The sequence below is a fragment of the Oncorhynchus tshawytscha genome, linkage group LG33 (assembly GCF_018296145.1).
Source record: "Oncorhynchus tshawytscha isolate Ot180627B linkage group LG33, Otsh_v2.0, whole genome shotgun sequence".
Lineage (NCBI taxonomy): Eukaryota > Metazoa > Chordata > Actinopteri > Salmoniformes > Salmonidae > Oncorhynchus > Oncorhynchus tshawytscha.
The window spans coordinates 18,467,107-18,494,411 of record NC_056461.1 but is presented as its reverse complement, the minus strand read 5'-3'; the positions used below and the strand labels follow the sequence as shown (position 1 = coordinate 18,494,411).

At 43.3% G+C, this 27,305-nt stretch overlaps 2 protein-coding genes across 3 annotated transcripts in view; both read right to left on the bottom strand.

Moving 5' to 3' along the window:
* Positions 1-599, bottom strand: part of npdc1a (neural proliferation, differentiation and control, 1a) — a 31,595-nt gene extending 30,996 nt beyond the window's left edge. The window contains exon 1 of the mRNA XM_024402605.2: positions 109-599. Within this exon, the coding sequence (XP_024258373.1) occupies positions 109-208 (100 nt within the window). The 5' untranslated portion in view covers positions 209-599. The remainder of the gene's footprint in view (positions 1-108) is intronic.
* Positions 600-6,856: 6,257 nt separating this feature from the next.
* On the bottom strand, positions 6,857-26,950 carry si:ch211-282j22.3 (ER degradation-enhancing alpha-mannosidase-like protein 3). Of its 2 annotated transcripts, none has more exons than XM_024402599.2 (20): positions 26,808-26,950; positions 26,573-26,618; positions 26,141-26,241; positions 25,702-25,741; positions 25,258-25,370; positions 24,859-25,012; positions 17,564-17,698; positions 17,368-17,473; positions 16,948-17,045; positions 16,254-16,379; positions 15,839-15,922; positions 15,681-15,764; positions 15,430-15,554; positions 15,133-15,298; positions 14,890-15,044; positions 13,133-13,244; positions 12,727-12,903; positions 11,227-11,392; positions 8,944-9,141; positions 6,857-8,491 (listed from the first exon to the last, which is right to left on the bottom strand). In XM_024402599.2, the coding sequence occupies exons 1-20, from the start codon at positions 26,948-26,950 to the stop codon at positions 8,232-8,234; spliced, it is 2,589 nt and encodes an 862-aa protein (XP_024258367.1). In that variant the 3' UTR covers positions 6,857-8,231. The 2 variants fall into 2 exon arrangements, with proteins under 2 accessions (XP_024258367.1, XP_024258368.1); XM_024402600.2 differs by having other exon boundaries at positions 8,956-9,141.
* Positions 26,951-27,305: the final 355 nt, after the last annotated feature.

Below are 27,305 nucleotides of genomic sequence, written 5' to 3'. Positions count from 1 at the left end.
AAGACATTATAATAAAGGCATAATTGTATAAGTTTATATGAGACAGAACAAAACTATATATAATATTGAAACAGTTTCCCTTGTGCTGTAATAAAACGATATGCTTACTTGGCATACTTGCACTGACAGTGGCGAGAATGATACACAGTAGAACCCCGGGCTGAAGCGAGGCCCGGGGTTGTCGTTCGATCCGCTTCGAAGGCAGCATCCTTGAGAGGACTTCTTTAGGAACCGTGAGCCAGACACCGGGGCATAGGGTTGGTCATCATTCCCCCTACTCGTTTTCAGTGCGAAGTGTTTTCCGTGACAAATAAATCCTACACTAGTGGACAGTCCGGTTCACGGTCTATGAGCCGCTGGTTAATCCGTAGCACTGCTAAAGATCGCGGTGCGCAAATTGAAGCAAGGGGAGGCGGGGAATTCTGCAACAGAGAGATCAGATGGAGAGGCAGGGTGAACTGCGGCGGTAGGCTACGTAAAATCTTCGTGTCAGCCTCATGACGCGATTAGAAAACAGGTTTGGTAATTTTGCCAATCTAACAGACCGAGCGCAGGCAGGTAGGCGAAATGCAGGTGTTTTCTGCTGTTGCCTCCAATGTTTGACCAAAAACGGTTTATTACATTGTCTCTGGTTTAACCACTATCAGTCGCACATAAATGAACATAGGCTTTAACTCATGTTCTACCATCACCGATGTTATCACTGTAGCAAGGGTGGGGCAGCAATGTTCTTGTTTGCAAGATAAGAAACGCAATGGAAAGTCCATGATTATAATGCCATAGAAAGGTTTTATGTAGGTCTAAGCAGCTAGTTTGAGTTTCCACTATCACACTTTTCTGAGATAATAACATTGTTAACATTTGCCTATTTTCGTGCTATGACAGTGTAAGTACCAGACAGTGAGCACAGCTTTAGTGCATGTTGGTGTTAGCATCGACGAGGAAGGTGACTTCGTTATCATATGGGTCCTAGTCCAAGCACTCCACATCTAGAGTTCCACTGTCAGGCCTTCTCCCGTCCGCTGGCAGCAAAAGGGGATAGCTTTATTGCAGCTAGCCATACAGGGTTGGTTTCTCGAACACAGATTTAAAGGCGCTGCATGGTCAATCCGATTTCTGCGTTGGCCGTGCAGCATGTACAGTGATAAGGCCTATGCATTCATACTCCGCAATTGCGTCATACCATCTACATGGCACCTCTGACCACATTTCGGGTCAAGTATAAATTGCCTCTAAACCTAGTCCTGGACTAACAAACAAGCTCAATGGAAATTCTACATTGATATAGGTTTCCTGTCCATAAATGGGCTTAATCTGGGTCCGGGAAACTGGCCCACAGTTTTTGTAGCGGTATTGCTCATTAAGTGTGAGAATCAACTAAATAACCTCATTCCCATGGCCACATATGCCCTCCAAGACGTTACCCCTTTTATCTCAGAGTACTCTTACGACATGGAGTGTGAGTAGTGGTTTACCTCATGGCCTGGAGGCCTGTCCAGCTGTTCTGGTGCTCCCTTCTTAGCAGAGTTCCTCTGGGAGTGACTAGAACGCTCAGACTGGGCTGAAAACATGTTGGCACTCAAGAGGACCACAGAGAAAACTGAAAAACATGACAGACTGGAGACAATGTGTGCATCTCCCAATAGACTAAAGTGGCGTATTTTCTTCATCGCCTTCCCTTCACCTAAAGAGTGGATCGGGAAACCACACTGTGCTTTCAGATCATTGCAGATGGGAGGAGAGGAAATCACTTTAAAATTCACAATTCAGCTGTTTGGATATGGGTCAAATTGAAGGCTCACATCTGATGGGTTGCTTCTTCTTTGAGGTGAGGAGCTTGGAGTGACCCAGACTGGGCAGGGGGAATGAGTGGGTCTGGGAGGACATCTTGGATCGTGTGAGAGGGCGCACCCTGCTGATCAGTGTAGGGAGGAGCAGAAGCTGCAATGCCAATATTATTACTAATGTATTAGTAAAACCCTCACCACAGTGCTAATAGGACAAGCAGTTTACAAGGTTTCAAATATCAGAGGTAAATAAGTGCTACTTTGGCAGAAGCTCACCGGAGCAGAGTACTGGCACCTAAAATGTTCTACTGCTTGAGCTCCTGCACCTCTAGAGTATTGTGGAGCTCCTACACCTAAATATAAACAGTACCGGAACACAAAATGAGTACTGGCATCTTTTTCAGTCCAAGTCAAGCACTGGAGGTAATTCAAATATCAAACTTCTCTTTTTTGGTCACAAGTCATTTGGTTGTGAAATAAAGTTCCATATCAAAACAAGCAATTGTAATGTAGGCCTATGTTCCGCCAGGAATGATGAGGATTAAGTAAGTAATATAGGTCTATCGCTAGTGATTTGGTACTATTGACATTGTTTTTTACCTTATGTCCAGTGTCTTTGTGAGAGACCAGGTCAGTATACTGGGTCTGGCTTAAAGCCTGTGCTTTGTCACAACTCTCCCCTGAAAGGAGAGGATTTTATCAGGCTCCAAAACTCACAATAAAGCAGTGAAACAAGTACTGAAGTAGGGTTGCAAAGGGTCAGAAATTTTCCATGGTAAGTTAAGCCCTGGAATATGGGGAATTTTGCTTAAATTCATCAACAAATTAAGTTATAACAGTGAACCTTTTTTTGTGGGATACACATTACATATTTTGGTTAAACTATCCCCAATTCAATGGATTTGCACGCTCTGCATGCACAGTGCACTCTTCCATCACTTGCACACTAATGAGATGCTATTGAGCCCACACTACTACACTGTCTGAGTCAAGGACTACATGCTATCTGGTAAGTTTATTACAATACTGGGTGGGGTGAATATATTTTATATAATGACATTCTTTGTTTACTAGTAAATAGTAGCCTGTGTGTTTAAATCATATCTAACAATTTCTGCTAGTTAGTTTTTGCTACCATGTGGGTTTTAGCTTGCTTGAGCCTGCTAACTGAGTGTTAATTCACCTGTTTCCATACATGTTTAATTTAAAACATTTATTTACAAAGGACTTGTTTAATCTAACTGCTTAACTATTTATCTGTACATGGAATTGTATTGGGTTTTAAAAAAAAACTAAATTTTCCCCCTAATCTTTACAAGAAAATGCCACGGGCACTATCTGATGATGTGTGGAGACATTTCACTGCAGCTAATGTAGAATGAAAATCTGTGTACATTTGCAAATACTGTGCCAAATCATGTGAAGAATGCAACAAAGATGCAGAATCATCTGGCCAAGTGCATAAAGTTCCCTCAGTGCTCACAACAAGCAACCTCTGACAAAAGTCCCTCTACTTCTATTCGAGGTGAAAATGTTGAATCAGACACCTTATTGATAGCAACAGCTCATGGTCCTCCTCGAATCAGAAGTTTTTTTTGACACAAATGGAAGAATGTAGTCAGAGAAATGCTGATGAATGTCTTGCTCTAGCTGTGTATGCAACTGGTTCACCTCTGAAGCTCACAGGCAATGTGTACTGGAAGAGATTTCTGAATGTTCTTCACCCAGCATACACCCCTCCAACCAGACATGCTTTATCTACTAATTTGCTGGATGCCGAATTCAACAGAGTTCAAGTGAAGGTCAAGCATATCATAGAGAAAGCAGACTGTATTGCAATCATCTGTGGTGGGTGGTCGAATGTTTGTGGGCAAGGAATAATTAACTACATCATCATCTCCACCCTTCAACCACTATTCTACAAGAGCACAGACACAAGGGACAACAGACACACTGGTCTCTACATTGCAGATGAGCTGAAGGAAGTCATCAATGACCTTGGACCACAGAAGGTATTTGCACTGGTGACAGACAATGCTGCGAACATAAAGACTGCTTGGTCTAGATTGGAGGAGTCCTACCCTCACATCACACCCATTGGCTGTGCCGCTCATGCATTGAATCTGCTCCTCAAGGACATCATGGCACTGAAAACAATAGATACACTCTCCAAGAGAGCCAAGGAAATGGTTAGGTATGTGAAGGGTCATCAAGTTATAGCAGTAATCTACCTCACCAAGCAAAGTGAGAAGAATAAGAGCACCACATTGAAGCTGCCCAGCAACACTCGTTGGGGTGGTGTCATCATGTTTAACAGTCTCCTGGAGGGGAATGAGTCTCTCCAAGAAATGGCCATATCACAGTCTACTGATATGGACAGCCCCATCAAGAGGCTCCTCCTGGATGATGTACTTTGTGAGAGAGTGGTAAGCAGCCTGAAACTCCTGAAAACTATAGCAGTAGCCATTGCAGATTGTTGAAGACCATGCCATCCTGTCTGATGTTCAGACTCTGCTTGCAGATGTAAGAGAAGAAATCCATACTGCCCTGCCCAATTCACTTTTGCTCCAAGCAAAGGGAACTGCAGTTATGAAATGCATCAAAAAGCGTGAAGACTTCTGCCTGAAGCCAGTACACGCCACAGCTTACATGTTGGACCCCAAGTACGCTGGCAAGAGCATCCTGTCTGGTGCAGAGATCAACAAGGCCTATGGTGTCATCACTACCATGTCTCGCCACCTTGGCCTGGATGAGGGCAAGGTTCTTGGCCATCTGACAAAGTACACTTCCAAGCAAGGGCTTTGGGATGGAGATGCAACATGGCAGCCGTGCCAACATATCTCATCAGCTACCTGGTGGAAGGGACTTTGTGGATCTGAGGCTCTTTCCCCTGATGCCTCCATCATCCTCCAAATCCCACCAACATCAGCTGCCTCAGAGCACAACTGGTCCTTGTTTGGGGACACACACACACCAAAGCACGCAACAGGCTGACCAATACAAGGGTTGAAAAATTGGTGGCCATCTGGGCAATTGAGGCTTTTTGAGCCTGACAACGAGCCATCCTCAACAAGGTTGGAAAGTGACAGTGAAGATGAGGCCTCAGAGTCTGATGTTCAAGAGGTGGACATTGAGGAGGTCCAGGGAAAAGACATATGGAAGCTTGAGAGGAAGACAACCAAAGCTTTAGTTTCTAGACTATCGTTTTTGGGAGATGCAATGGATCATTGAGGATCATTCAATATTCCCTTTTGTTGTTCAGTGAAATCATCCCATGTGAAGAGTCAACTAATTTAATTCAAGTTAGATTTGTAAATAAATCATTTAAAAAATATATTTTGGAAGGATTAAATCATTTGCAATTGTCTACTTATGATAAGGTAAAAGGTTTATGTTTGTGTCCATATGATATGGTAAATATATCCAATGCAAAAAACATCAACAATTAAATGGTATTAATATTCATTTGCATATTCACATTATTTCCCACAGAAAGTTTCCACCTCTGAATATTCCCCAAAATGTGCAACTCTATACTGAACTAAATAAAAAATCTACCTGGATCTTGGCTCATTGAGAAGCTACGAAGCACAGTCTTGTAATTTACTCCTAAAGGCAACATCTATGGTTAGAGTAAACCTTAATACACACACATGCATCTGTAAAGTCAAAAGTCTGTTTTTGTTCTGTGTGAAGTGATACATTATGTGCATCCCAAATGGCACCCTATATAGTGCACTACGGTTGATGGGCCTTGGTTGAAAGTGGAGCACATAGGGGATAGGGTGTCACTTGGGACACATATGGTTGGGGCTCCCAGTAGTTCCCTTTGAGCGGATACTGGGCTCCAAATTTGGTCGCTTTCATCCAAAAATCCAAGTCTGAGTATGGTTGAATCCCCACAAACAAAAGGTGGTGGTCGTCATGACCACAAATGACACTTAAATGGCCATTGACGTCATCTTGGAATGAATTTTGTGTTACATCACTAAGACCCCCGTTACAGACATAGAATAAAATCTCATTCATTCTAAAGTTATAGAGCCATTACTAGTTCATAAACCTACCTAGATACCTCTATGAACAAATGTGATCATTGAAAACATCTACATTGTAATATTTTGTTGAGGGATGAAGAAAAACTAAGATCATGATTCTTAATTTATTGACAAGATCAGGTGCTTCAGCGCTCAAATAATACTTCTCAAAAGACAAAGTACATTATCTGATACTACTATCAGAAATAATCATTTTGGCACTTTGAGCTTCAGTTATCCCGATCAGTCAACATTTCCAAAATGTCCTTAATAAATACCCCAAAAGACAAATCATTTTTAATGTCCATTTCTTCTCTGAGTGAACAGTAATGGTCACAGAAACCATAGATACAGATGGACTTTGCCTTGAAATCAACAAGTACTGTATATAGGTGGCTGTGGTGGATTAAGACTTCAAGTGAAGTAAGCAGCAACAATGAGAGGTCTACTACACAAAACATTAACTGTGAAGAAATCATGTACTCTGTCATGACAAAACACTTTCTCTATACAAACCATACCCATGTTTCCACAGGGACATTGGGAATATAACCCACTTTTACACCTTAAAATATATTAAATATAAAACCCATGCAAAAATGATTAAAACACATGGCAGATCAATATTGAGACTCAGGAATGATACAATACGCGGATGTGAGTGACTGCATCTGATCATACAAATAGAAACGTTATGGCTGCTGCATCTTAACTCGTGTTGGTACACACACCACACACACACACGCCCAGGTAATCTCATAATGCAAAAAGAAAGATGGAGACAGAGAAAAATAACAGTCTGATGTTCTTACTGTCCACACAAAGAACTACACACACAGTGTCACACACACAAAGAACTACACACAAAAAGAGTCACACACGCACACAAAGAGTCACACACACACACAAAGTGTCACACACACACACAAAGAGTCACACACACACAAAAAGAGTCACACGCACACAAAGAGTCACACACACACACAGAGTCACACACGCACACAGAGTCACACACGCACACAAAGAGTCACACACACACACACAAAGAGTCACACACACAAAGAGTCACACACACACACACAAAGAGTCACACACACACACAAAGACTCATACAAAGGATGTTTGCAATGAGGACACCGAACAGAGAAAACACCAACGGTGTGTTTGATGTGCTGTGAGCTGCTTGGGAAGAAGTCCCTGGATGTATGGTCCCACCATGACGATAGCTCTAGGAGGAAGATGCCGGTGTGCTGAAGTGCATGGCATTATAGGCCGTCTGGTGGCACAGGGGCAGTGGTGAAGATCGGCAGAGTACCAACCTAGAGCTGGTAGACTCAGCGTCATGACGTTGCCACGAGCAGCACTACAAAAATGCAGTTTAAGCGCAGTGCAAGACTTTCTCCTCACACAGTATCCGCGCATGAGCGCGGCTGCACTTCATGTTACAACGTGGTTTTATACGGGACCCAAAACGGCGGAGGAGTTGAGCCTCGCGCTTCAATGCTCTTAGTTGTTGCGGAAATCGGACTGATGTATTGTGTTTACATAACCGACTGACATTTGAAAAATGAAACATGCATGACTAAGGTCGATAAAAGGTATTGATTTGGTAGTGTAGTAACGATTGCACACACACATCTTTTTCACTCTTACATTTCCCTGATATAGCTAACAGTACAAAATAAATTAAATTGAACTCATCGGTTCACCCAAAATGGCATCTTGTCCTTTTGCTAAAAGCATTCTTGTGAGTGTTAACACATCCCTTTGGTCAGGAGAGCCCATTCCTCACCTATTCATCTTCAAAATAACACTACTAGCCACACTGTAAATTCACTCACACGCCACTGAATTGACAGAATACCAACTTGTTACAGGGGACAGTAAAGCAATCCCCTTGTCAGTGCAGCCGCTCAACACAATCTAGCCTACAGTACAGAGACTCAAACACAAGGCCTCAGACAAAGTGGGTTCCCTATATCAGCCCAATATCCCCTCCCACACTTACCTCAGCTATTTCTCTGAAATGTGTTGTTATCAATTCTCTCTTACAATCATCTGACTAAATCGGTCATCTCCACAACACAACTGAGTTGGCTTGAGGCTACAGTAGCAAGGTAAGACTAACTAGCTACCTGCCCCATGCCCATCCTATACATTAATAAATACTGCAGTTCCAATAACTATCAACTGTACGAGACCACCCTCAGATTTTAAAAGGGGTAGTGAGTGAGTCAATGGGATTGACTGTCACACTGCTAAGGTCCCCTTTTGAGTCAGTCCAGTCCAGAGCGTGCAGCAGGGCCCTCTCTGGCACGTCAACGTGCATCTGGACACCGACCAGGGATCAGTGCTGGGGAGCCCAGGCCCTTGGTCAGTGGGAGGGGGTTGAGGAACCTAACTGAGATCAGGGGTCTGTATTGGGGTCGTTGGCGCTGTGGGAGGGAGGCGAGGCAGCAGTTTGTCCGTAGAAACATGGCATATGATCGTCTCCAGGTGTCAAGCAGCTGTCTCCTTGCTGTTTGTACTCCTCTTCCTCCAACACTACCTCTCCCTTCTCCAGGACAAACTGCAGGGTGGGGCCTCTGGCTTCTCCGTCTTCCAGCTCCCCCTCTTCCGCCAGGCGGAACTTGATGTTCATCTTCCCCAGGGGCTTGTCTGCTTTGTCTGAAGAGTAGTGATCAGGAGGAAGACAGAGCGAGAACAAGAAAGAGAAAGGAAGACAGGGGGAGAGACAGTCAGTGGCAAACACGTAATCTGTTACACCTCTAACATCTAGCACACATTTAAGTTACAAAGTGTTATTCTTCATTGAACCCAAACAACTGATACTAGAGTTCAACATTAAAATGTCTGTTAGGCTTTTGGGCTGTTTCACCTTTGCTCAATTTAGAACTCTTCCCCCGCATAATTAACCCCTATAGCTTCAGTCCCATAGGCAGGCCACCTCTTTTTTATTTTTTAGATTTTGTACATTTTACACTTGATTTAGCTGCTGGAAACAGAGGGGGAGACAGGTAAGTGGGAGAACAGTATGATAGATGCATTGGTTGAACCCTGGTCTCCGGTGGGGAGCAGTATTACCAGACCATGGGCTCTGCACAGGCCCCCTCTCTTACCTGTTGTCTTACCTAGCCGCCTCTCTTTGGGCAGCATCAGTACATCGACGTTGCTGTGGTCCTCCAGAGCAGAGGTGAGCAGCGCCCCCTCCTGGCTGAATAGGAACACCAGGGGGATGGTGATGTCAGCTGTGGACCCTCCATCTCCCACCATCTGGAACAGGGGCGTCTCTGCACTGTTACTCCCCTCCCGGTGGTCTAGGAGGGACGGAGGAGTTATGGGAAATGTTGTTTTTCAAAACACAAGTGGGGAGGGCTTGTCAACTCAAAGAGGAATGCCATATTGATCAAAGCCCATTTGTGAACCAACTCTGATCTTAAGAGGTAAAAAGCAGAGCTACTGTAAACTCACACTGATAAAGTAGGTGATGGTTCCCCAAAACCAACCGTTTGGGATTTTTACTTCAGTAAGTAGTACACTGTAACAATCCAGACCAATATGGCCTTCTAAATCTAGGTTAGGCCCCACTAAGCTATTTTCCTAAGCTCCTCTTACAGCAGAGTAACAGGCTGTGTGCTGATATTATGGGCTATGAGTGGGTGTGTTGAGCAATGTTCCCTCTAATTGTTTTCGGCAATGAGCAAACTTCAGGTCTGCTGAGTGGAAACTTGAAAATTCTGTACACACTAAGTTACAGTTTTAAGGGTGTACACATTAAGTTAGTGGCCAAGTAGGCTAGTGTGGCTATTTGATCACAATGTAGGCCTACCAGAGTGGTCTACCATCAAAAACGATTGAAAAAATGCATCCCATAAAATTGCAATTGCTGTTTTATGATACAGCCACCAGTAGCCATGTGCGATGTTCAATGTAGGTCTACATACCATGAGAATTTTAAAAAGCATTATGCATGGGCCGTGACATTAACATTTTCCTTCAGACAAGTCGATGACTGAAAATGGTATATTGTGCGTGATGCAAAAAAACACTTCAAAGTAAAATGCATTATTATTATCATTATTATTCCATTATTACCATATACCATTATTATTATTCCATTATTACCATATACCATTATTACCATATACCATTATTATTATTATTCCATTATTACCATTATTATTATTCCATTATTACCATATACCATTATTATTATTATTTTTGATTTAATTTTACCCCCTTTTTCATGGTATCCAATTGTTAGTAACTACTATCTTGTCTCATCGCTACAACTCCCGTACGGGCTCGGGAGAGACGAAGGTCGAGAGCCATGCGTCCTCCGAAACACAACCCAACCAAGCCACACTGCTTCTTAACACAGCGCGCATCCAACCCGGAAGCCAGCCGCACCAATGTGTCAGAAAAACACTGTGCACTGCGCCCGGCCCGCCACAGGAGTCGCTAGTGCGCGATGAGACAAGGATATCCCTACCGGCCAAACCCTCTTTAACCCGGACGACACTAGGCCAATTGTGCGTCGCCCCATGGACCTCCCGGTCGCGGACAGCCTGGGCCACTGACTGTCTCTAGACCACTGCGCCACCCGGGAGGCCCCCCATACCATTATTATTACAGAGAATCAGATGAAAATGTAGGCTTTGCTACCCTCTGCCTTTTGGCTTATTCAAGCTTGTCTCTTAATACAATACTGCACCTTGAAAACATAAAAAAAGCTCTTTAGTCTTTGACGGAGGTCATGTCAGAAACTCGGGACCTCAGAGATAAAATTAACATAAGTTATTTGTGTAGAGATTCCTATTGGTTGATTCTGATACTTCCCAAGTGGGATACTCAAGTATCATCTTTCTACAATGAGTAAGCAAGTCAGAGTTAATGACATGAACACAGCATTTACTAAACTCGCTTTTGAAAGATGGATAGAAATGTAGGAAGCAATCACTCCCCTATTGCTGACTAGAAACTAGCTATAATTTGGCTAATAACTCACTAACTAGCAAAAAATATCAACAAATGTGCAAACGCGGCTACATGCGGCTCTGTTCTCAAAACAAGCACATCTACTTGTGACAGCTTGTGTCCGTCAATGCAATAGAATCCTGCGACGATGCGCTCTGCCTAAAACCAAATCACAGTTGAATTTGTTTTGGTTTGTTGCATCGAAAGGGGCTAATATGGATATTTGATAACAATACCCACAGAGGGAAACATTGATAGTGTAAACTAAAGGGTCAAAATTAGTAAAGTTGAGTGAAGTTCAATCTCGTGCTTCTCTGCTGGTGTTTCTTTTGCCCGGCAGTCCTGGGGGAGCTGGATGGTGTTGAGGCGTGAGAGAGAGAGAGGGGGACAAGCAGAATGGGGGTGTGTGTGTTCCATTTCCTCACCTATGAAGATGACTCCGATAGCCCCAGCCTCCTGTAGCCTGTGGGCCTTGGCAGCAAACATGCAGTCGCCACGCAGTGCCAGGGCAATGTGCCCGCTCAGGTCCTCAGCGTTCTCTATGGGTCCACACGCTGTGTAAGGGGAGGTCTTCACAATGCTGCCCTTCACCTGGGAGAGGAACAGGTTATGTACAGTTGAAGTCGGATGTTGGAGTCATTAAAACTCATTTTTCAACCACTCCACAAATTTACAAACTATAGTTTTGGCAAGTCGGTTAGGACATCTACTTTGTGCAGGACACAAGTAATTTTCCCAACAATTATTTACTGACAGATTATTTCACTTATAATTCACTGTATCACAATTCCAGTGGGTCAGAAGTTTACATACACGGAGTTGACACTTGGAAAATTCCAGAAAATGATGTCATGACTTTAGAAGCTTCTGATAGGCTAATTGACATCATTCGAGTCAATTGGAGGTGTACCCGTGGATGTATGTCAAGGCCTACCTTCCAACTCAGTGCCTCTTTGCTTGACATCATGGGAAAATCAAAAGCAATCAGCCAAGACCTCCGATTTTTTTTTTTTAGACCTCCACAGGTCTGGTTCTTCCTTGGGAGCAATTTCCAAACGCCTGAAGGTACCACATTCATCTGTACAAACAATAGTATGCAAGTATAAAAACCACGGGACGATGCAGTCGTCATACCGCTCAGGAAGGAGACGCGTTCTGTCTCCTAGAGATGAACGTACTTTGGTGCGAAAAGGAAAATCAATCCCAGGACAACAGCAAAGGACCTTGTGAAGATACTGGAGGAAACGGGTACAAAAGTATCTATATCCATAGTAAAACGAGCACTATAACCGAACCTGAAAGGTCGCTCCAAAACCGCCATTAAAAAGCCAGACTACGGTTTGCAACTGCACATGGGGACAAAGATTGTACTTTTTGGAGAAATGTCCTCTGGTCTGATGAAACAAAATAGAACTGTTTGGCCATAATGACCATCGTTATGTTTGGAGGAAAAAGGGGGAGGCTTGCAAGCCGAAGAACACCATCCCAACCTTAAAGCACAGGAGTGGCAGCATCACATGTAAACTTCTGACCACTGGGAATGTGATGAAAGAAATAAAAGCTGAAATAAATCACTTTCTCTACTATTATTCTGACATTTCACATTCTTAAAATAAAGTGGTGATCCTAACTGACCTACGACAGGGAAGCTTTACTGGGATTAAATATCAGGAATTGTGAAAAACTGAGTTTAAATGTATTTGGCTAAGGTCTATGTGAATAAGTGAGTGAGTAAGAGATTCCTGTAAATACTCTGTACAGTATTGAGACAGACATCCAGAGATCTCCAAAACTAACATGAGTCAATATTTAATTGGGGTCATAAATGTAAGGGGACAAAAAGGTGCATGCCCATCTCTTACAGTATGAATATTTTGAGTGGCATAAAAATAAAAAAAAATTGAAATGAATGTAAGAAAGCTAACCCCGTGCTCCTGCTTGGTAAGGTCCATTCCAAACTTAGCTGGTCCTGCAGTCAGGACCGTTCTACCCAGAAACGGGGGGGATATGAGCTGAACGAGGAGGGGCTCTACTTCTTCCTCCTCTGTGGTCTGGGTCACCTCTGCCACCAGTTTCACCCTGTAAACACCTTTATGTACCTCCTGAAAATAAGTACATTGGCGTTATTAATTACACAAGGGCATTAATGAGACAGGGCAATGTTTCCCTGCTAAACAATAGCTTGCGTCCCAAATGGCACCCTATTCCCTACACAGTGCATTACTTTTGATCGGGCTCTGGTCAAAAGTTGTGTACAGGGAATAGGGTGCCATTTGGGACAGAGTCAGACAATAGAGAGCAAGAAATCAAAAAGCTGCCCACGCTTCTTACCCCCGGTGTCCCTGTTGCCCCAGCCTCGCTCAGTGGGGTGAGGGAGATGCCCATGTTCCTCAGAAACTCAACAGGCTCCATACCGTGGTCGTGAAGCGGCAGCTCGATGCCCCTGCAAACACACACATACTCATCAGTGGCTAGGTCAGAGTCACTTAGCAGGGTTAACACAAAGGATGACGGAAGAAGCAAAATCAGTTTTAGTGAATGTGTAGGTCTTTACAGCCACACAACATTTACTACAAGTGCCTTCAGAAAGTATACAGATCCCTCAACTTTTTCCACATTTTGTTACGTTACAGCCTTAATTCTAAAATTGATCCCCCCCCTCAATCTATACACAATACCCCATAATGACAAAGAAAAAACGGTTTTGAAATGTGTGCCAATTTATTAAATAAAAAAACTGAAATATTACATTTACCTAAGTATTCAGACCCCAGACCCTTTAGTACTTTGTTGAAACACCTTTGGCAGCGATTACAGCATCACATTTTCTTTGGTATGACACTACAAGCTTGGCACACCTGTATTTGGATGGTTGCTCCCATTTTTCTCTGCAGATCCTCTCAAGCTCTGTCAGGTTGGATGGGGAGCTATTTTCAGTTCTCTCCAGAGATGTTCGATCGGGTTCAAGTCCGGGCTCTGACTGGGCCACTCAAGGACATGTCCCGAAGCCACTCCTGCGTTGTCTTGGCTGTGTGCTTAGGGTCGTTGTCCTGTTGGACCTTTACCCCAGTCTGAGGTTCTGAGACAACCTGCTCAGGACCTCAGACTTTCATCAAGGATCTCTCTGTACTTTGCCTCGATCCTGACTAGTCTCCCAGTCCCTGCCGCTGAATCCTCACAGCATGATGCTGCCACCACTATGCTTCACCGTAGGAATAGTGCCAGGTTTCCTACAGACGTGACGCTTGGCATTCAGGCCAAAGAGTTCAATCTTGGTTTCATCAGACCAGAGAATCTTGTTTCTCATGGTCTGAGAGTCTTTAGGTGCCTTTTGTGCCAGGCTGTCATGTGCCATTTACTGAGGAGTGGCATCTCTTCGGCCACTCTACCATAAAGCCCTGATTGGTGGAGTGCTGCAGAGATGGGAGAACCTTCCAGAAGGACAACCATCTCCACAGAGGAACTCTAGAGCTCTGTCAGAGTGACCATCAGGTTCTTGGTCACCTCCCTGCCCAAGGCACTTCTTCCGATTGCTCAGTTTGGCTGGGCAGCCAGCTCTAGGGAAGAGTTTCTTGGTGGTTCCAAACTTCTTCCATTTAAGAATGATGGATACCACTGTGTTCTTGGACCTTCAATCTGCAGAAATGTTTTGGAACCTTTCCCTGTTTCTGTGCCTCGACACAATCCTTGGTGTTTGCTCTGATTGCACTGTCAACTGTGGGACTTTATATAGACGGGTGTGTGCCTTTCCAAATCATGTCCAAACAATTGAATTTACCACAGGTGGACTCCAATCAAGTTGTAGAAACATCTCAAGGATGATCAATGGAAACAGGATGCAGTTGAGCTCAATTTCAAATCTTATAGCAAAGGGTCTGAATACTTATGTAAATAAGGAATTTCTGATTATTTTTAATACATTTGAAACAATTTCTAAAAACCTGTTTTTCCTTGTCATTATGGGATATTGTGTATAGATTGCTGAGGAATATTTATTATTTTGAATCCATTTTAGAATAAGGCTGTAACATAACAAAAAGGTCAAGGGGTCTGAATACTCTCATTATGAACTCTACACACACACAAACCTGACAGGCGAAGCGTGGAAGGCTCGGCCCACCCCAGTCAGGTACTTGTAGCTGTCCCTTATGGTCTTGGCGAAGGAGGGGTTGTTGGGGAAAAGGGTCTGGGTGCTGGGGCAGGAGTAGGTAAACAGGTCTTCCTCCAAGGCAGTGGGCGCTTCCTGGAACATATAGACACAAAATGGCAGATAAGTTTCAGCTCTTCTGACCATAACGCAACACAACTGTTGGTAACTGACTCAGCCTCACCGTGTTGTTGCCCCGACAAGGGGGCTGTGAGGTGGACAGGGAGACAGGCAGCAGGTGGGCCTCGGTGGTGAAGATGTAGTCGTCGATGTCGAAGTGAAGCTGGTTCTTCTCAGAGAACAGAAGGTACAGGTACTTAAACATCTCCGCCAGGAAGAACGAGTCCATCCTACAAAAAAAGGGAATGTTTGAAATCACACGTATTGCTATGTAATTTTAGCTCTCTTGCTCAAAGAGCACCATGGAATCAGTGGATATGACCGGAGGTTTTAACCCATATGATTCGCTGCGATCCCCTACCTGTCCTCGTGGGCCCCTGTGCGGACGTCCTGCACAGCTGCAAACCCACAAGGTACCCTGGCATGGGCGTTGAGTTTTTCCACTATGGACTGGCCCACCCTGAGGTAGTAGGGGTCGCCTGTGGCCTGTGGAAGGGAAAACATGGTCTATCCCATTCTCAACCCCTCTCTCAAGCAGTTCACCCATGTACACAGAGTATACCATTACTCTGCACCTTTGGCTTTTCCCAGTGGGAACCCAAACTGCATTACCTTGTAGAGGTAGTAGGTGCTTTCTGCAAACTCTGGTCTCAGAGGGTGTTGACCCCAGTGAACTCTGAACTCGGTGGTGAAAGCCTGCAACGTTAGGAAAAACACAGTCAAGCAAAGCTGAGAGCAGATATATTGACTCAAATGTCACTTTTCCTTACCTCAGGGAGAAACTTGTGCTGCTTGGTGACTTGGTAGAGCATCTCATGGGTCTCTATGGCTGGCTTTAGGTCTCCTCTCAGAACCTATGGCCAAGGGTTGATAATTCAGTCATTACTATGAACGATTCACTTTCAGAGCGTACACCTGTTCATTACAACCCCATTGAAACGGATAGAAACTCAACCAAATAAAATAAATGAACAGTCTTCTGCATTAGTGGATAGATGTGTGGTCATGATGATGGCATGATCCAAGCAAAGGGTCTCATGAATTCGTGTGACATTTGCATACAAAAGTAGTGCACTATACATCGGGAATAGGATGCCATTTGGGAGGCGGCCTGCATCATATTGTTATGAAGGGGCTAACCATGCCAAGTGGTGGCGATGACAGAGGCGGTGTCATGGGACTCACCTGCAGGCCGGGGAAGAAGGCGAGTAGGGAGTCCATCCAGCTGCGGACGCTGACCGTGGGGTTGTGCATGTGCACGTTGAGCAGCAGCGGAGGCTGGCTGATGTACTTCATGATGGCTCTGTAATGCTGTAGGAGACAGAGCAGACAGCAGGCATCACTAAATACACTCACATTATGTATGATGTGTAGAGTTGATATGGGGGAGGTTAGATCAGTGATCTGACTGAAACCCCATTTACACTTCATGAATCAGGATTTTTCTCAGCAGCGGTGGTGGTAAAGGGGTGGGAGCGTGGTAGCGTCCGTGGCCGGTTTAAGACTCATCTTGGCCGCAGAAACACAATGTTTCTGTTTTTAAGCTAATTGTACACATTTCGTCATGGGGCTGAGAGAAAAACTGCAGTTTCAAAGCTAACTTCGCCACTGCTAAATGCCTATAGGGGAAACACTGACAATAATATAGACCTTGTGATATCTGATAACTTTCATCTGATCACCATCTGGCCACAGTTCATCTGGACATTTACATTTGAAATGAACATGCATGCATATGTTATCTGGTTATGCAATCTGGATGCCGGTAGCATTTAAATGTAAAAATGCTGTCTGACAAATTGGAGTGTTCTCTACAAGCAATAGAGCAAAACATTGCAATAGATCAGCAGCTAGTGAGAGTAGAGAGATTGGGTCTCACAGTGTTGAACCTCTCCAGGTAAACGTTGTCTCCCAGCAGAACATAAGCCTTCATCAGGTACTCATAGTAGGAGTCAATGCCAGCACCCACACCACTGTCTGGAGATGCAAGGGAGACAGTGTTAATATAGATTTTGACTGATCTAAAATGGGAATAACAACCAGGCGGAGACACACATATTCAAAACCAAACCCAGCTAGTAGTATTGGAAGTGACTAATGGCTGATATAAAGGAACTGAGAGGGTGTGTCATCACATGGTGCGAGGTGATAAAATGTTTGTTCCTCCAGCAACATTTGGACTTTTTAAATGTGAGAGTGGGTGGCCATGTGTGCTGGTGTAGGCGAGTGTGTGTTGTCTGAGCGGCTGAGTGTGTGTTGTCTGAGCGGCTGAGTGTGTGACAGTGGAGCTCTGGCTCACCCCTGCGGACCCAGTCACCATTGTGGATATTAATGACTGTGCCCACGAGGTCACTTCCTCTCTGTCTCTTCTCCCACAGGACGTCCAGGGCCTTCCTAGCATTCTCCTGTTGGGACACAGAAACATCTTCATACAGACCACGGGTTCATAAATACAAAAAAATATATATTTATTATTACTGGAATTACTTATGTACCTCGAACACGGCCTCCCCAGACAGCCGACTGAGAGCAGCAAACTCTAGAATCATGGTCCCTGCACAGGCTGTACAGGTGTCCGACTCAGTGCCTGTGCGTGACAGGGGATTAAGGACCCCGTACCTCAGGTTTACCTGCAAACAAACAGAAGTATATTGTATGCATATTATTGTGGCCCTGGCGGCACAGAATAATCAAACTGTGCGACTGCTCAGAGGTGCTTGGGAAGATGGGTCACAACGGGGGACCAGTGTGTGTGTGTGTGTGTGTGTGTATCCAAGCTCCATCAGCTAGGACTAGATATCGGCTAATAAAATATTCCCATTCCTGCTCAAATTGGCATCCCTTCTTAAACAGCCAAACTGTATACTCATTCACACATCAAGTCTTGAGTTGGATTCAGGGATGGAAATTCATACAAACTGCAACAGACACAATCACTGACTTATATTCCCTTTGTCTACTTGTCCCATTCTTCAATCTTGTCTGGGATATGTTTTAGTTGGCACAACTGTGTGGAGTATTTGATATACAGTGCCAGTCAATAGGTTGGACACGCCTACTCATTCAAGGGTTTTTCTTTATTTTTACTATTTTCTACATTGTAGAATAATAGTGAAGACCTCCAACTATGAAATAACACATATGGAATCATGTAGTAACCAAAAGTGTTAAACAAATCAAAATATATTTGAGATTCTTCAAAGTAGCCATCCTTTGCCTTGATGACAGCTTTGTACACCAGTGGCATTCTCTCAACCAGCTTTAAAAATATATATTTTATTACTTCTTTAAATTAGCACAACAGTTTTCAGCTGTGCTAACATAATTGCAAAACGGTTTTCTAATGATCAATTAGCCTTTTAAAATGATAAACTTGGATTAGCTAACACAACGTGCCATTGGAACACAGGAGTGATGGCTGCTGATAATGGGCCTGTGTACGCCTATGTTGATATTCCATAAAAAATAAATCAGCCGTTTCCAGCTACAATAGTCCGTTACAACATTAACAATGTCTACACTGTATTTCTGATCAATTTGATGTTATTTTAAATGAACCAAAAATGATTTTCTTTCAAAAACAAGGACATTTCTAAGTGACCCCAAACTTTTGAACGGTAGTGTATATTTTTTCATAACGAGATGCAGTACAACTGAGGCAAAGGTGTTCAAAATTATGTTGGCTGCGGATCTGGTTTTGTACTGTAGGTGGCATCATGAGCTCTTTTTGAAGGAGGACTCCTATCTCTTAAAGCAGTGGTTCCCAAAGTTTATATAGTCCCGTACCCCTTCAAACATTCAACTTCCAGCTGTGTACCCCCTCTAGCACCAGGGTCAGCACACTCTCAAATGTTGTTTTTTGACATCATTGTAAGCCTGCCACACACACACACACACACTATACATTTATTAAACAATAGAATGAATGTGAGTTGTCGTCACAACCCGGCCCGTGGGAAGTGACAAAGAGCTCTTATAGGAACAGGGCACAAATAATAATAATCAATAATTTTGCTCTTTATTTAACCATCTTACATTTAAAAAAAAAACGTATTTGTTCATCGAAAATTGTGAAAAACTCACCACGTGTTAACGAGTAGGGTGTGCTTGAAAGGATGCCCATAACTCTGCAATGTTGGGTTGTATTGGAGAGAGTCTGTCTTAAATCATTTTCCACACAGTCTGTGCCTGTATTTAGTTTTCATGCTAGTGAGGGACGAGAATCCACTCTCACATAGGTACGTGGTTGCAAAGGGCATCAGTATCTTAACAGCACGATTTGCCAAGGCAGGATACTCTGGTCTCAGCCCAATCCAGAAATCTGGCAGTGACTTCTGATTAAATTCCATTTTCACAGAAACGCTTGTTGCAATTTCGATGAGGCTCTCTTGTTCAGATATCAGTAAGTGGACTGGAGGCAGGGCATGAAAGGGATAACGAATCCAGTTTGTGTCATCCATTTCGGGAAAGTACCTGCGTAATTGCGCATCTAACTCACTCAGGTGCTTCGCTATATCACGTTTGACATTGTCTGTAAGCTTGAGTTCATTTGCACACACAAAACAAATCATACAATGATGGAAAGACCTGTGTGTTGTCCTCTGTCTGCATTAACAAGAAGAGCTCCAACTTCTTAAATCATAGCCTCAATTTTGTCTCGCACATAGAATATAGTTGTGGAGCATCCCTGTAATCCTAGATTCAGATCATTCAGGCGAGAAAAAACATTGCCCAGATAGGACAGTCGTGTGAGAATCTCGTCATCATGCAAGCGGTCAGACAAGTGAAAATGATGGTCAGTAAAGAAAACTAAGCTTGTTCTCAATTTTAAAAAACATGTCAATACTTTGCCCCTTGATAACCAGCGCACTTCTGTGTGTTGTAAAAGTGTAAAATGGTCTTTGCCCATATCATGGCACAGTGCAGAAAATACATGAGAGTTCAGGGGCCTTGCTTTAACAAAGTTAACCATTTTCACTGTAGTGTCCAAAACGTCTTTCAAGCTGTCAGGCATTCCCTTGGCAGCAAGAACCTCTGGGTGGATGCTGCAGTGTACCCAAGAGCCTCTGGGTGGATGCTGCAGTGTACCCAAGAGCCTCTGGGTGGATGCTGCAGTGGACCCAAGTGGCGTCAGGAGCAACTGCTTGCACGCGTGTTACCTCTCCACAATGTCTCCCTGTCATGGCTTTTGCGCCATCAGTACAGATACAAACATGAGCAGCAGCTACGTTTGGCTCCATACGGACCGTTAAGTGGAATTCCCGCGAGAGAGTAGAGAGAGATTCCCGCGAGAGAGGTTAATGTGATTGGATGTTAATTATTTGACATTGTATTATTTCGCTGAACACTAGATGGTTTAATTTTATTTTTGGCAGTGAAAACATGGCTACTCAGTCGAGAACAACTTCACCCAAATGCATTGCCCCATTGGAAAATATAAAATGGACTGTTTGAAAATGTGAAGATTAAAAATCAATAAAAAAGTAATAAAAAAAAAAAAAAAGTGACTCACGTTTTTATTTGGCGTACCCCGGACGGCATTGCCGTACCCTAGTTTGGAAATACCTGTCTTAAAGGATCCATGTGTACAGGGATGGTCAGCCACCCAATGGGACAACAACCCACTTTGGGATGGGGAGAGGTTTTAGTGGGTGGAACATTGGAGGACAATTAGAGGTTTACTTAGTCGCAGCTACAGTATGCTTAACGGTGCAAATATCATGGTACAGCAATATGAACATTCAGTTATCATGGTACAGCTATATGAACACTCAAATATCATGGTACAGCTACATGAACACTCAAATATCATGGTACAGCTATATGAACACTCAATTATCAGGGTACTTCTTAAAATGGTAAGTTAACAAACATACACTATATTTACAAAAGTATGTGGACAAACCTTAAAATGTGTGGTTTCTGCTATTTCATCCACACCGGTTGTTGACAGGTGTATAAAATCGACGCACACAGCCATGCAATCTGCATAGAAAACATTGGCAATATAATGGCCTTACTGAAGAGCTCAATGAGTTTTAATGTGGCGCTGTCATAGGATGCCACTTTTCCAACAAATCAGTTCGTTAAACTACAAATACTTAGGTGTCTGGTTCGACTGTAAACTCTCCTTCCAGACCCATATCAAACATCTCCAATCCAAAGTTAAACCTAGAATTGGCTTCCTATTTCGCAACAAAGCATCTTTCACTCATGCTGCCAAACATACCCTTGTAAAACTGACCATCCTACCAATCCTCGACTTTGGCGATGTCATTTACAAAATAGCCTCCAATACCCTACTCAACAAATTGGATGCAGTCCATCACAGTGCAATCCGTTTTGTCGCCAAAGCCCCATATACTACCCACCATTGCGACCTGTACGCTCTCGTTGGCTGGCCCTCGCTTCATACTCGTCGCCAAACCCACTGGCTCCATGTCATCTACAAGACCCTGCTAGGTAAAGTCCCCCCTTATCTCAGCTCGCTGGTCACCATAGCATCTCCCACCTGTAGCACACGCTCCAGCAGGTATATCTCTCTAGTCACCCCCAAAACCAATTCTTTCTTTGGCCGCCTCTCCTTCCAGTTCTCTGCTGCCAATGACTGGAACGAACTACAAAAATCTCTGAAACTGGAAACACTCATCTCCCTCACTAGCTTTAAGCACCAACTGTCAGAGCAGCTCACAGATTACTGCACCTGTACATAGCCCACCTATAATTTAGCCCAAACAACTACCTCTTTCCCAACTGTATTTAATTTTTATTTATTTATTTATTTTGCTCCTTTGCACCCCATTATTTTTATTTCTACTTTGCACATTCTTCCATTGCAAAACTACCATTCCAGTGTTTTACTTGCTATATTGTATTTACTTTGCCACCATGGCCTTTTTTGCCTTTACCTCCCTTCTCACCTCATTTGCTCACATTGTATATAGACTTGTTTATACTGTATTATTGACTGTATGTTTGTTTTACTCCATGTGTAACTCTGTGTCGTTGTATCTGTCGAACTGCTTTGCTTTATCTTGGCCAGGTCGCAATTGTAAATGAGAACTTGTTCTCAACTTGCCTACCTGGTTAAATAAAGGTTAAAAAAAATAAAAAAAATAAAAAAACTTCTGCCCTGCTAGAGCTGCCCCAGTCAACTGTAAGTGCTGTTATTCTGAAGTGGAAACATCTAGGAGCAACAACGGCTCAGCCGCGAAGTGGTAGGTCATACAAACTCACAGAACGGGGCCGTTGAGTGCTGAAGCACGTAACATTTGTCTGTTCTCGGTTACAACACTCACTACCAAGTTCCAAACTGCCTCTGGAAGCTACGTCAGCACAAAAACTGTTTGTCAGGAGCTTCATGAAATGGGTTTCCATGGCCGGGCAGCCGCACACAAACCTAAAATCACCATGCGCAATGCCATTTGCTGTCTGGAGTGGTGCAAAGTGTGGCGCCATTGGACTCTGGAGCAGTGGAAACGCGTTCTCTGGAGTGATGAATCACGCTTCATCATCTGGCAGTCCTACGGACAAATCTGGGTTTGGCGGATGCCAGGAGAAAGCGACCTGCCTGAATGCATAGTGCCAACTATAAAGTTTAGTCGAGGAGGAATAATGGTCCGGGTGTTGTTTTTCATGGTTCGGGCTAGGCCCCTTAGCTCCAGTGAAGGGAAATCTTAACCCTTCAGCATACAATGACATTCTAGACGATTCTGTTCTTCCAACTTTGTGGCAACAGTTTGGGGAAGGCCCTTTCCTGTTTCAGCATGACAATGCCCTCGCGCACAAAGTGAGGTCCATACAGAAATAGATTGTCAAAATGGGTGTGGAAGAACTTGACTGGCCTGCAAAGAGCCTGAACACCTTTGGGATGAATTGGAATGCCAACTTCGAGCCAGACCTAATCGCTCAACATTAGTCCCCGGCCTCACTAATGCTCGTGGCTGAATGGAAGCAAGTCGCCACAGCAATGTTCCAACATCTAGTGGAAAGCCTTCCCAGAAGAATGGGGGCTGTTATAGCAGCAAAGAGGGGACCAACTCCATATTAATGCCCATGATTTTGGAATGAGATGGTCATGTAGTGTATTTGTGGGAGAAAAAAAAAAAATCACCCTGATTAATTCTTTAGTCATATTCCATATGACCTATTTACTTATGGGCCTGCCTACACCTATAGACTTGCTCTTTAAATTATATGAGGGAAAAAAAATACTTTATTTGGAATGGCAAGCCAGACAATTCATTTTTCCTATTTCTATAATTCATATGAATTCAGAGGGAAGAAATGATGAAATATTAAAGCATTCGACCTCTCACTAAAGGCTTCAGTCATACAAAAACTATACTTGAATACAAACTGGTTCTCTAGCAGATAAGAAAGAATGGCTCACTCAGATTACATTTTAACATTATCTCCAAAATATTGCTATCTTTAAAACAAGCAATAGAAAGCTGGTTGCAATTTCAGTTTAATCCAGCAGAAAAGACTGAACAAATATTATGGTTAAACTCAAATTTACTAATTGATATTTAAAAAAAAAATTGAAACGGTATAATCTTTGTAAATGATTTCATAAATAGGACTGGTGGAGTTACGTCACACATTCAGCTAACACAATTATATGGAAATGTCTGCTCTATCCAAAATTACAACCAAATGATTGCAGCATTATGCACAAAGTTAATTTAAGGACCAAAACATTTACACCTGCATCATACAGGTTGCAAAATACTTGGGAGATTTTCGATGTTCATACTCCATGGCACATAGTCTATGAACTGATACACAAAATGATGCCAGATTCAAAACTTGAATATTTTTTATTTAAACTACAATACAAAATTATTTGTGTGTTCCCCTGGGGTAGGAAAGGCCACTGGTGGTGTTAAAGGCAGGGATACAACCATCCCAGCTCTACAGATTGTGCTTTGAAGAGACAGAATCATGAGATCACTTGTTTTGGTACTGCCCATATGTAGCTTGTTTTTGGTCGCAGGTTCAGGAATGGCTGATGTACTTGGAGCTAACTCTGCAAATAGCACTGCTGGGTGATTTGAAAAGTCATAGTCAAATCGATCAATAATATAATAATACTCTTAGCAAAGGTGTTTATCTTTCATTTACTATGAGAAACTATGAGAACAGAAAGGTCCAGAACTTTTGTGAAACATCGCAGCACAGCGGGAAAAATATGTGGCTGCTAGAAATCAAAACTGGATGCTCTTCAGAGATAGATGGGAGGGGTTGAGGGTAGCTGAAGGCTGGGACTAAAAACAAACAAAAGGTAACTAAAATGTAAAATATACTGTCTGAGAAAAGTATGTAGACTGTATAAACTGGAAGGGTAAGTATTGTTTTATTAGCCAATATCTAGTCCTAGGATGTAGGGTTTGGGGAAAATAATAAAGTTGGACATTATTATTATTAGTTTTTAAATTAAACATTTTGTAGCAATGTAATTGTCTGCATCATTTCCAATCCCCAATATATTTGGGGGGTTAATATATTTATTTAAAATAATAGCTGCAATATTAAAGCTAATCTACCTATAAAAAATATAAAAAAATGTATATTATATGTACTACATGCGTATTGTCAGATAATTATTCGACTACAACGCTATCTTGAATCACTTTGAATCTTCTATTCACATTCAGCTGGTCACTCCTTTCAGACCTGAATCGTTTGGTATTTTTCCAACATTGTGGAAAAACAGAGTTCTGATAAACAAGGCTTTGCGCCCAGGGGAACCGCGAAAAGCAGACATGTGAAGAGTGAGGTGTGTTACCCTGGGGTAGGGAAGGCCACTGGTGGTGTTAAAGGCAGGGAGCAGTCTGTTGCCCAGCTCCTTGGCCATGTGGAGCAGCTCATCTCTGTACCACTGCATCCTCTTCCCCCGCTGACGGAGCATGTCTGCCATCGTATGCGCCCCCAGCAGGCCCCTGTAGGGACAGCAAGATGATGGTGTGGTGAGCAACATGATGGTGTGGTGAGCAACATGATGGTGTGGTGAGCACGTGGCAAATGTCTGGACAATTTCCTATTCATCTAAACACTGACAGCACTATATGATAAAGTCGTACAGTTATTAGAACATAATGTCCAATTACACATTTGAACCAGTATCATACACGAACTTGGAGAACTACTGTGTCGTAGTGAGACAATGCATTGTATAGGTTCGTACCCCAGGACTCGGATGTTGGTCTCAAACACAGACACCACCACATCGTTGTCCAGCCTGACATCCCTCAACGTCCTCCTCACCGCATCCTCAAACTCGTCCAGCTTGTTCAACACCTGGAAACACGGACAAGCAACATTCGTTAATAGAGGAAAAGACTGAAGAAATAGGTGTTTAAATACTTAAGAGTAAACAAATGAGAAACTTGCCTGAAAAAAACAACAAATTATTCCTGTGATTCCTACATTTCAATGATTTTTGCTAGAGTTTCCAGAACCATTAGAAAGAAGGGCTATCCATTTAGTCTATACTGCCATGTACTTTATGTGTGTGCTCTGAGGGGTTGTCGTGAAAATGGATCCCATTTGTTCATTGATTTCTCTATAGACATTTGTGGTACTACAGCTGACTACAATTATAGCCACACAGACAGGATCAGATACTCACCACCAGAGTATCCAGGGTGTCAATCAGAGTGAGGGAGAACCTAGGAGAAAACAAGGTTATATTTGTTAAGGGACATTATAGCAAAAATGTTTGCAACAAAACCTTGAAAACTGTAGTTTCTTATTGGACAAGTTCAGATAGTCCCTCCCTGTTTCAGCCCGTCTTATTCCATTTGGTGCTTAATGAATATGACCCAGGTCAGGAGGATGAACTTCTGCACACACAACACAACATAGATCATGCTCCATGTCAGCTTCACCATAGCCATCCTCTATTGTGTTTCCAGGCTAAGTGTTACATACAAGGTCTTAAGGAAGAACCAGAGAGGGTTCGGATAGGTCACGTCAAACAGAGTATAACAGGCTTTCCCACATCAAGTCCAAATGCATTTCCTTTTCCCATGAGCGTTACATATTGAGAAACGTGCGGTTGTACTCACTTCCCCAGAGAGTCGTCGATGTCTCCCCTGTTGGGCTCCAGACCACGCACCCTCCCCCTGCAGCTCAGGGGCATCAGCTCGTCCGCTGGGTACGCGTATTTCTGTGGCAGAATCAGGGAACAGGTGCAGTCAGGGTACGGTACACGTACTAATTAGGAGGAACACTTGTTTAAATACGTTTGAACTTGGAAGTATAGGCCCGAGTGGATGGCACACAGTCAAGTCAGAGAGCTGTTTGAGCAAGAATACAATATCAACAAAACAGTTAACAGAAGCATGCCCTGGCCAGCTACATGGTCAGTAACAGACAAACAGCCATAGCTATGGCCTGAAGCATCCAATTTTGCCCAATGTAGTTGAAAGTGACAATAATAATGCAAAATGGCATACATCTGATGTGTTATTAGAAATTATGTGGTCAGACAGACTTACCATATAGCTGCCATAGGCATGATCGAACATCTCAACGATCTGGTCCCTGTAACAGAAAGAAATATACTACATCAACATAACCAAGTCATTTCTAACAGACAAGATGACGGATAGGTAAAGTGCTGGTGTGTTCAACGATTTAGTCCCTTCGTCTTCACAGCACAGACCTCGCCACTCAGTAAAAGGTGGTCATTGCGCAATGCTGGAGTGTGATCACACACGGTTGTTATCTCACCTGATTTTGCTCTTTTCTTCTGGTAACATGGCCTGACCTTCCTGGCCATTGGCCCAGCTAAGAAGGCCTGTAAGGAGTAGGGCTCTCAGCATCATGGCAATGCCAGGAGAACCCTGTGGCCAGCAAAACAGCTTTGCACCCATTTAATCTGACACGTCTGTACACAAGTGGGTGTTCCTGTGCTCTCAATGACGTCCCTGAAAAATCATATAGTCCAATGCATTTCTTCTCCCGGAACCTGCATGAAGTGGTCTCATGGACAAGCACTAGAGTTCAGAGACTTGACAACTGGTTGTCTCCACTACAGTTGATGGGCTTAGCTGTCAAAATAGCTCATTGACAACAACAATCAGGTTACTTGCATGTTACCCTTGCCAGGATCAATAATTAGCGAGCCTAACAAGAGTACCACCGGGTACGTTGGAGATTGAACTTTGCCACAATAGACATCTGTGGGTGTACCTAGCTTGCAAGCTATCTAGCTATGTCCATATACTT

Excerpts from the sequence above, each read along its gene's own strand:
- si:ch211-282j22.3 (XM_024402599.2), bottom strand. The coding sequence starts at position 26,950 with ATGGGTGCAAAGCTGTTTTGCTGGCCACAGGGTTCTCCTGGCATTGCC. Across the intron at positions 26,242-26,572 it reads ATGCCTATGGCAGCTATATG|AAATACGCGTACCCAGCGGA; the intron begins GTAAGTCTGTCT and ends ATTCTGCCACAG. Across the intron at positions 9,142-11,226 it reads TATCGGAGTCATCTTCATAG|ACCACCGGGAGGGGAGTAAC; the intron begins GTGAGGAAATGG and ends CGTCCCTCCTAG.